Source organism: Ooceraea biroi, chromosome 2 (assembly GCF_003672135.1).
Source record: "Ooceraea biroi isolate clonal line C1 chromosome 2, Obir_v5.4, whole genome shotgun sequence".
NCBI lineage: Eukaryota > Metazoa > Arthropoda > Insecta > Hymenoptera > Formicidae > Ooceraea > Ooceraea biroi.
The window spans coordinates 15,702,526-15,712,693 of record NC_039507.1 but is presented as its reverse complement, the minus strand read 5'-3'; the positions used below and the strand labels follow the sequence as shown (position 1 = coordinate 15,712,693).

General features: G+C 49.4%; 1 protein-coding gene across 3 annotated transcripts in view; it reads left to right on the top strand.

The window, feature by feature from the left end:
* The window catches only part of LOC105280181 (RNA-binding protein Musashi homolog 2), a 98,259-nt gene that overhangs the window by 25,950 nt on the left and 62,141 nt on the right, over positions 1-10,168 (top strand). The window contains exons 1-2 of one of the 3 annotated variants that reach the window (XM_026975231.1): positions 2-146; positions 9,687-9,811. In XM_026975231.1, the coding sequence (XP_026831032.1) occupies positions 9,756-9,811 (56 nt within the window). In that variant the 5' untranslated portion in view covers positions 2-146; positions 9,687-9,755. Of the gene's footprint in view, position 1; positions 147-9,686; positions 9,812-10,168 lie in introns of those variants that run through there. The other 2 variants (XM_026975234.1, XM_026975232.1) reach the window with 2 other exon arrangements.

The window sequence follows — 10,168 nt, the reverse complement described above, 5'->3', positions numbered from 1 at the left end:
ACGACGGTGTCAAACTCAGTCGCGAGCCGAATATCGTGTCGCTCGTGCGTGCGTGCGCCGTGCTGCCGTCGTATCGCCGCGCGCGATACGATAAAACAAAGGATCGCGCTACCTCGCGCGAGAGGAACCGGACCGCACGTCCGCAGGTTCGTCCACACGTTTTTCACCCTCTCTTTCCCTTCTCGTGGCCCTTTTTTCTTTGTTGCGCTATTGTCTATCTGTTGCCGCGATCAGGGTGGCGGTCAAAAGTCGATTGAGTGGATTGCTCGCCGACGACGACGACGAGGCGCTTCGTCGCGGATCCCCGACGCAGCCGCGATATTCCGCACGCGTGTACGTTACCTCGCGCTGCTTGGTACAGACAATTCGCGAGTTCCCGAGGTATCCGATAACGGCGAATCGACTGAGAGGCAGGGACGTTTTTGTCCTCTTCCAACTCGAACCGGGATATCGAAGATTCGAAGTATACACGGTGCGTGAGCCAAAATCGATAACCTGCGGGGCAGACACACGAAACGTTCTGGCAGACGCGACGCGACGCCACGAGTCGCGACACTGGATCGTTGTACGTGTACGTTTAACCCTTCAATTCCTAATGAGACTTCCGATATCCGAGATGTCGTGGAATCGTGGAATGTCGGGATTCTCTTGGCATATTGAAGGACTCTTTTCTACTCGTGTGTCGCAGAAGAAAATTTCTTCTTTTTCGATATTGCACTTTTCGTCTCTCGAGCAATAACGGTTAGTGCATCATGTTTATTATTACGCTGCTTCTATATATCGCGTATATTAAACGGATTTATGTTAACTATAAGCAATTAATTAACTTTACATTAATTAATCTCGTGTAAATTGTCATTGGTCAACGAACTCGGCAATCATGCGTGCAGGTTTAAGGGTTCCAAGAATTAAATGTGCAGTTTACCGGAACGGTCGCCACTCGATCGGTCGCGTCGCGAAATCGCTGTAACGCGCGATTGCAGCTAAATATAGACGCAATAAAGAGAAATTAACTTCCTAGACAAATATCTCGGCGCGCTGTGCGAATTCCGGTTTCGCCGCGGCGTGCCGAGCCGCTTTCGTTTCTCGTTGCACCGTGCTCGAGAGTCACGTGTCCCGATCGCCCCAGGTTAACGAAGTTCGCACATGCCGCGATCGTTATTCAAGTCGTTAAATCGATAGCGCCGAGCGAGACGGCCGGCGACGAGCGGAAATAAAAAGCTACGGTGGAATACAGGGGAGGCAAAGAGACGAAATAAAGGGTGGAACGTGCGATGCCTCCCGGAAACCGAATATCCCGAATATCGGTCTCCCCAAGGATCCCAGGCAGGAACGCGCGGCGTGTACGATGCACACAGAGGAATCGTAACCCGGGCGGGCGCGCAACCCCCGTTCGTGCTGATGCATCTCGACGCTCCGAGAATCGCCACCGATCGCGTTGTCCCAACATCGTATCTCCATGTAGGTATCCCGGTACATATAAGTACATAATACTCTCACGTCCCGTGCAAAGCTCCTCGCGCGGATCCTCGAGGAGAAATTCGACTCGGCGGAGCGCCGATCTCCTTCATCCGCGACGTCTGCGACGTGAAACGAAACAAGAATCGCGTGAGACACAGAGGGAAAACGAAGACGAAAAAAAGGATACATACAAATCTTCGTCGCTATATATCGATTACTCGGGAATTATTGGGGTGCAGTCGGCGAGTCTCGGCAGCGCGTGCTTCGCGCGTATTCCACCGGCCGGGATCGCACGCGCAAAAACGGGATGATAGTTATTTCGAATCCGATCGGTGGTGCTTCGCCCGTCCAACCGGTGAAACAGACTGGACCAGATGTTGTCTAAATCCGTCCGTCCGCCGACATGGACCTTTCTCCTCTCGCCTCCCTCCCTCCCTCACCTCTCGCGTCTCGGTGAACCACCGTTGCAACGGCGTTTTCTATTCCTACTGCCTACCGGCTGTCAAAACCAACATCCGAAGATTACTATCTCGCGGTCTAAACTAAGGTGTATACCGGCAAAACTTTCGGCGCCTCGCCGTGCGAGATTTGCGGGGAGATTGAAGAACTTCTCATACGGATTCGGACGGGTCTGCCCGGCTTCTTCTTTATCGCGAAATTATTCTCGTGCCTCAAGAGGATCGGAATTAATTAGAACGAGGAACGACACGCGAGAAATTTCGGCGCGATGACGTTCAAGCACGTAGAGGTGGCAGGGAGATAACAGTTATACGTCGCCATAAAGCTTGATGGATTTATCGCGCAATAGCGCGCTGCTCGCCGCATTCGCGCGTAGTCGCGCGCGTGCGGTGACGATAGACGGCGCGTGTATTTCTGGCGAAACGTCAAGTGGGATAAGAAGTATTTCTTAAAGCCATAGAGGAAGAGAGATAGAGAGTGGCGTACACGCGGTTTGCCTAGTACAGAGTTTTGAAGAAAAAAGAGGAGAAGAGAGAATCGATTCCTTGTACATTTCTCTGTCTCTACTCGTCAATGTCATTCGAGAAGGAACGAGAATGTATGTACATGGGATTGCAAATGGCGCATCCGAGAGTACATGGATGTCATTACTCCTTGCGCAAGGGTTGATGCGGCCACGTCAAAGTTTTGTCCTTCGCTGTGGCGAGCTCCCGAATGAGCCGAGAGTTTCTTGGGGTTGTCGTTTAAGAAAGTTGCCTAGGGTAGTTCGCCGGACAGTTTGGCGGATTATTATTTCAGGTGTACTCTCGAGGTTTTATTTCGCGTCGAGTCGCTCCGTCACATTTTTCTCCAGGCAGATCTCCACTTGGCCTGGTTAAACGCGCGTTCATCTTCCTACCCCGGAGGAGCTCGAAGTAACAAATAGTAACGGCAAACTCACCGTAATTTTGTTTCCTAGATATTTATACTTGCGCGCAAGGCCGCCGACCCGAGTCTCAATTTTGCGAGTTCGAATGCCAACCCAAGAGGAAAAAAGAGAGAGAAAGAGAGAGACGATCTCTTGCTGATTTCGACCTTTGCCTCGCACGTCGTAAAGCTGTCCGAACTGTATGAATGTACGAGTTTATGGTTCGTCATGCCGGACACGACAAATCGTTGTAGACATTGTTGATAGGTGAAGCAATTGCTACGTTAAAGTCCTGTAATAAATCGGTCGCGTGGCATTTTGTTAAACCGCAGTTCCACTCTTGCTCGATTGAATTTGTCGGTCCTCACGGACCTCACACGTGTACGAGTGATCGTACCTGTGCACACTTACACACGATACGCGACGTGCGTATAGATTTATATAATTGATATTTATTATCGAGGTATGGAACAGTATATTATTTATTAATACACATGTTTGTAATTACCGAGGTAGGCATTAGCGTCTCTTGCTTCAGCAATTTCAATTACGGATCGTTTTATGCGAGGATATATCGCGTAAATGGCACCGCGGTAATATCACCCGATCCGACATCGCGTTCTTTTACGTTTCTTGTGCTAAACACACGGCGATTAGTTTCTTGCAGTTTCCAATGACGTGCGCGATGAAAGTTGGTTGTCGGTTCGAGGACAAAAGCGACGCGAGACACGCGAACCCGGCGTCTTCCGGCTGCAGGTGGATGCTGGAGTGAAAAAGCACCAGGAGAAGGGGGAGAAGGGAAAGAGGGGGAAAAAGGGAATGGAAGTGAAGCGGTCTTCGACTGCGTAGCTTTCTCATTATCGCGATTGTTCCGCGATGAGTACCGACAATGGCCGACACAACGACAATTTTTTCGTCGCAGCTTGAAAGGGGAGCAACTCCCTTTTCCACTTCTTTCTTTCCCCTTCCGTCCCTATTTGCGCATTTCTCCGCCCTCATATCCTCGTGTTTCTTCCTCCACCGGCCTCGCGTATCTCCGTCGAAGGGTAGGAGTCGAACGGTAACTAAAACGAGGTTACAGGGTGTCAATATTGCGTCATCGGTTTCTGTCTTCTTGTTTCCTACTTGGGAACGCGGAGTTTCGTTGCCGCCTCTCGTTTCGACGTCGAGGAAAGACACGCCGCATCAAGTCTGATGAAGTCTAGAATCGATAATAGCTAGTCGCGCAGTTTTTCGCGTCTCCGGTTCGCGTGAACCGATAAGAGATACCTGTGCGTTTGTACGCCGATTCCTGTCGCAAATCTGTCGATATTAGGCGCGTGCACGTATCGGACGAAAGATTTGGCGCGCATTCAGACGTGCTCGATCCAGCTCAGCCTGTCGCTCGTGTGCTCGTTCTCCATTTCTTTCCCCGCGAGCGCTCGAATTCAACGATGCTTCGCGGCGATAAATCTGTTTGAATTTCTTTATGCTGCTGAAACGAGAAGTGGGTGAAACGTATTCATACACGGAAACCCGATCTCCGAGCATGAATCGCGCGCAAACATGTGTACATACACTTGTACTTGCACACAAAGATATCGGCAACACGTTTATCGTTCGCTGTGCCGACGGAAGAAACGCGAATGCCCGATCGATACCCGCTCTCGATCAAGAGTATTATGTAATGACGCTCGTTCAATAATTATTACCCGCTCCCTTAGCTTAAGAGCTACTGTTTGATGCATGATACGACGTGGGCTGCCGAGACGGGAAATTTATGGTGTGCTGTCGACCGCTCCAATTTCTTATTTATCTCTATTTACGCGTATACCCCCGCGCAATCGATCCGTAACATTTCATAAATTCCAGCTTTATTACTTCAGCTTTATTACTCGATTACTCTACGTGATTACTCTCCTTCGGGAAAAACTTGCCGTCGTGCGACGCTTATTAACGTTTATCGCTCTGTCAAACTGCCTACGCGGTCGGTTAATTCGACAAGTTTCACGGGGAGGAGGAAAGGAGAGAGAAAAAAGGAAAGAGTCCAGAGAGAACGATGTCAATTAGAAGAAAGTCTCTCGCGATTACTTCACCGAATGCACGGGATCCGTGAAAGATCCAGGTGCCGGACACGAACGTCGCGTCAATTATTAACGGGATAGCTAGAGGAGGGAAATCGCGTTGGCCAGTCCTCGGCAAAGTTCGCTTTTTCCTCGTCATTTATTTAAGCGGCCGTTAAGCACGTTTTAATCGCTCACCTTTAATAGACTTCGGTCTAGCTCTGACGGAGATCGCCGGATTAAAGGTCCGCTGCTGTTCTGCACCCTGCGATCTTTTCCACGTCGTCGTGCCACGTCCGCTTCGTTACGCCGTCAGCGGCGAGCGGCGACGACGGGCGTCGCGAAGACGACAGGTGGGACCCGGGGAAACGCGACCAAGGAGACTAACCCAATTTGCGAAGATAAAACGGTAGGCGAAAGTGCGCGCAGACGGGAAACCCATTAAAGCCTCGCTTCATATTTCTCTTTCTCTCTCTCTCTCTCTCTCTGCGGCTCTCGAAATTTTACAGAATTAATAAATGACGGCATCCTGGTTAGCCTTAAATTTGCGACTGCACGATTCGACTGGACGATTCTCTGAATCGTCCGTAAATTATATTCAGTGATGTAAAAAAAACTGCTATATATTTAGATACATTTTCATAAAGAGCAGAGAAATTCCTGCTCAGTCTTTCGAATCGAAAAATTTCCAAGAGATACTATGGACCTGTTTGCAAAATGAAACTCAAACTTTGGTATTATCAGTAATATACACAGTGCGGTTATGCTACATTGAGTCTGTTTAATTAGAAACAGATTTTCAATTACCTACTTCGAGGCATCCGAATCATCTGTAAGGTAATTCACAAATGTTAAATTTCCAAACGTCAAACATCAATTGCCTTGGATTTGCTACTCACGCAGACTCCTGGAGAACTGACAGCTATGTTGTACAGCTCAGCACAAATATATCAATAAAAAAAAAGAGAGATAAACGAGGCGGAGAGGAGCAGGAGGAGGAAGCCTGGGCGAGAGAGCGTGTCTCTCCAACCGCGGACGACGGTTTAATCGGGGCCGCGCGCTACGTGGACCATAACCAACGAGAAATCGTGCCCATTCTGGTTCGCCCACGTGATAACGACGATCACGACGACGACGACGACGACGACGACGGCAACGGCAACGACGATGACGATTCTGGCACGGTATTCGATCGTGGCAAACGTTTGTCGTTGACTTTCGCGACGCCGATGATGGATCGCCGCTCCGCAGTACTACCGTCGTAACTGACACACTCGCCTCTCGTTCAAACAGAGACTGAGATTAAAACCAAATATACTCGCCATGCCAATTTGGCGTAATAAACGGTCTCGCGGAGGTCCCGAGAGGTTCGTTGGCACGTCGATTCGCGCCGATGGATGGCGATGGCAGTGGCAATGAAAGGCAATCGCCGAGAACACGCCGAGATACCCGCGATCATCGCTCTCCAGTTTGCCTCTTATTCGGAAACAGTTCTGACAGCAATTTTGCGAAAGTGGAACCGTACGAGACGAGCGTGTTGCGCGTAATAAGTAAGCGGCGTAATCGCGGTAACGTATCGCGAGTTCTGCGCTCGCAGGGCAGAGTCGGTTTGCGAGGTCCGAAGCTGTAAATTGCGGCGGGATTCGACGACGACGATCATTATTTATAGTCGTCGCGACGCGTGCTGTCGCCGTACGCGCGCGATTTTTCGCAGGGCATTCACGAGTGGACGAGTACCGGAAGATCCGCGCGCGAGTTCTCACTGCAACGTTTCAAGCTCGACGTATTGTCAATCGCGGTCGTGACAAATCGCGCGTTTTAATGACTCGGAATTTATTTGTCCGACTCGCCGGTGGCAAACGCTCTTATCGTTCGCCATTCTCAACGGAAAAGCTGCCGAAACGCGCGAGATTGGAGGGCGAGCGGCGTGTTGTCAGCGTCCTGGCATCGATCCGATGGCACTCGCTCGCTTTATCGCCGCGGTACGCAGTATAAAACGTAGGTTGCAAATGGCGAAGGGGATTTATGACTTCCTAGTCAGACCAGATAGAGAAAGTAGATGCAGCTCGCGCCGGTCGGGCGAGTCGCGAGGTGCGTCTCCCGTTTATAGTCAAGAACGACGATCCAGCTGCATCGCGACCGACTTTTTTTAACGACGTTTAATGATCACGCCGATATCTTGTCGCGGCGAAGTGGTTCGCGCTATTTTCCACTGGATATTTCGTTATTTCGTTATTCTGGTTACGTATTCTGGTATTGCGTGTGTGCGCGAATCGAATCGAATCAAATCAAATCGGCGCTCGCGCGCGCACGGCCGTTATCGTGTAAAACTATTTACCCCACGAGAAGAGAGATTTTATTTGCGATCAAACGTCGCGAGTATCAGCGCGTCCCCGCGATCGAGAGCGCGATCGAACGTGACGAATCTTTGGGTTTTCGAGACGCACCCACGTGGTGAAGGTGTTTTCATTAGTCGCGCCGGCTGCGTTAATTAAAACACTTCGATTCCGCCGATGTTAATTAAGCCGCGCGGGTTTACGTTTCTCGCGTATGCACGATATACCATTCAGGTTTTCGCGCGCGCTCGCCAGTTAGCAAAGTTTGCTCCGCGTCGCGTAACTTTAAGCGAGTATAAGCGAATGAAGCAGCGCTTGCACACGAGTTGATAAACATGGATAATCGTGCGGAGGCGATTATAATACATTATCGGCGTGGAATACCGGATCACCCGCCTGCGCGATCACAACGGCAGATATTAAAATATAATTAAAAAAATATTTATAAATCTAGCATTTTTGTGTTTTCAACCCCGGCCAGCTGGGAAAATATGCATCGAAGAGTTCGTCTGTTTTTATCACCGCGGGGAAATCAATCCACGAGCGGAGCTTGATACGACCGCAATGAACTTGTCCGCTTTCCGTTGCCAATTATCGTCGAGGAATGTTGTTGAAAATATTTCAACGATAACGTGTTGGAGGTGCGCTGCTCTCTCGCTCCGTCTTTTTCCCTTTCTCTTTCTCTCTCGTCAGACATTTTGCGGAGATAATGGCGTTGTCTCTCGGCCTGCTGTCATTCGCGAACCGGGTAGTCGCGGCGGAATCGCGCACCCTTATCAGCGCCGTACGAGCGGACGAACAATGGCGGCGGACAATGGCAGCGCTCGATCGACGACAATGGATTTTGTCGTATTCTCTAATCCGCGAGAGACGGGACGCGCGCATCGCGAGCACACGAGAGCTCGTGTTTCCGCACCGCTTCGACCGAGTGGGCGCACGATCGCGCCCACGTCGAGTACGCGCATACGCGTGATTTGATCGCGCGAACGCATCTCCTCTCTTCACTAATCGCGAGAGCAATTTACAAGTTTGTCGTCTCTCTCATCAGAGTGTTAAGTGCTTGAAAATGTCGAATGATCCCTTCCCTGTACATTTTCGTACCTTTTCTTGTGTCCTGTTTTCGGAAATCCTTTTCACGTCCTCGGCGAAATGGTACGCATGATCTGCGCCGTTGCGGATTAGTCTCCGCTAATCCATTAATCGAGATTCAACCCCTTACTTCTCGGAAAGCCTCAAGATTTCCGCGCGGCACGGATGATCCTCTTATTATACAGGCTGGAACAGACGGCCTAATATTCTCCTGTCACACCCACATTGATATCTACGGCGCGTCAGGGGTAGTTCGACCGTTTACCTCAGGATTGTTATAAATCGGAGATGCGCGTTGCCATCGTCGGACAATGCGCCCGGAGGCTGTCGGGATTTACGCGTGTAACGAGCGCCCGCCTGGCATCGCGGGTGGTTTAAAGAACCAGCAGCGATGGGCAGAGCGATGGCAAGCGGGGCTGGAAACGTGGCAGGAAAAGAAGGGAAAAGACAGCGAAGAGAGAACAGAGTAAAGGAGCCCAGGAGAGTGGGAATCCATTAACGAGTACCGTTTTCATGCCTCCTCTACGCCACTCTCGTGCAGTCGCCACCCACCCTTAGCCGGCTGCATCCCTCTCTTTCTTCGTCTTGCCAGTTTAAAAGAGCATCCACCGGCACAATAGATCGTTCATTACTGATACCGAGACCCGAAAAGCGGAAAGGTAGCAATGCGGGAAGGATAGGAAGAGAGGAGAGTGCCGAGGTGCGAATTTTGTGGTGTTGCACGTTCGTGTGCGCATCGCCACACCAAACACACTTTTATGTACGGTGGTATATATATATCTCGCACATACGTAACGGATGCGAGAGGCGGGCGTACAGAGAGGCGGTGGCATTTTTAAGAAAGATGGCCGGCTTCGTTGTTGTCGTCATCTCCCGTCGCGTTCCGGATCCCCGTATCTGCCGGAAACAGCATCGCTTGTGCGAATCACAATTACGACGAAATTACGGTCGTTTAGAATTTAAAATCGCTCCTCGCTCCCCAATTGCGTCTCGTTATTCGATCGACATTTACGCGTACATACATGGTATTTAATAAAAAACGTAATGAAAAAAGAAAGTACGAGCGCGCTCAGTGCAAGCTAAATGCTCTTGAAAGCATCTGCGGTTAAATATGACGATCTAAACCACATGTCCTGGTAAAAATGTCCGGGAAAGTTATTTTTATTTTTGTCATTTCAATCGATGACATTAAGCGACATTCTCGATATGTGTATTCTTGCGTCACTAAGTTTTATTTTATTTTCTTCGATAGCCGCTAATAATGACCTGAAATTCATAATTGGTTCCTTTTGTAGAAGTAGAATTCAGGACACGTTCACCAACCTCGTTTTGTCATGTTTTTCATGAGCTTTGAGCACTAATTTTAATCATCTGACTATTTGCTCCTTTCAGTGACGTGTTAGAGTTGTGAGAAGAGGATCCGGAAGTAACGGAACTACCGGACATCAGCCGTGACCATCGATGGCGGCCGCGAGTTTCCCGCCAAACTTCTCGAACGTCGGTGTACTGGAGAATTGGTGAGTGTTTTCTGTATAATGCATACTGTTGCAAATCGAATGTGTCTCGGTGAATATTTGAAAATCTCGAATCTTGTTCCGTCGTCGCGTTCTCCAAATCGACAGATATGTTATTATTTATGATACGTATTCGTGGAGCCGATGCTCCTAAAATATTAAGCTTCGCGTTTTTATTGACACAGCAGTTTGCCGCAATTTTAATTGTATTAAATAATTATACATTTGAAAATTCGCCGTGGAAATCAAATGCTCGATTTTGGTTTCGTATTTTTGGATCAACTTTTCGTTTAATAAATCCGCTTCGATTGCCGAATCGCTTAGCGTTCGATGAAGAGTTACGGCAAGCGATAAATTTGT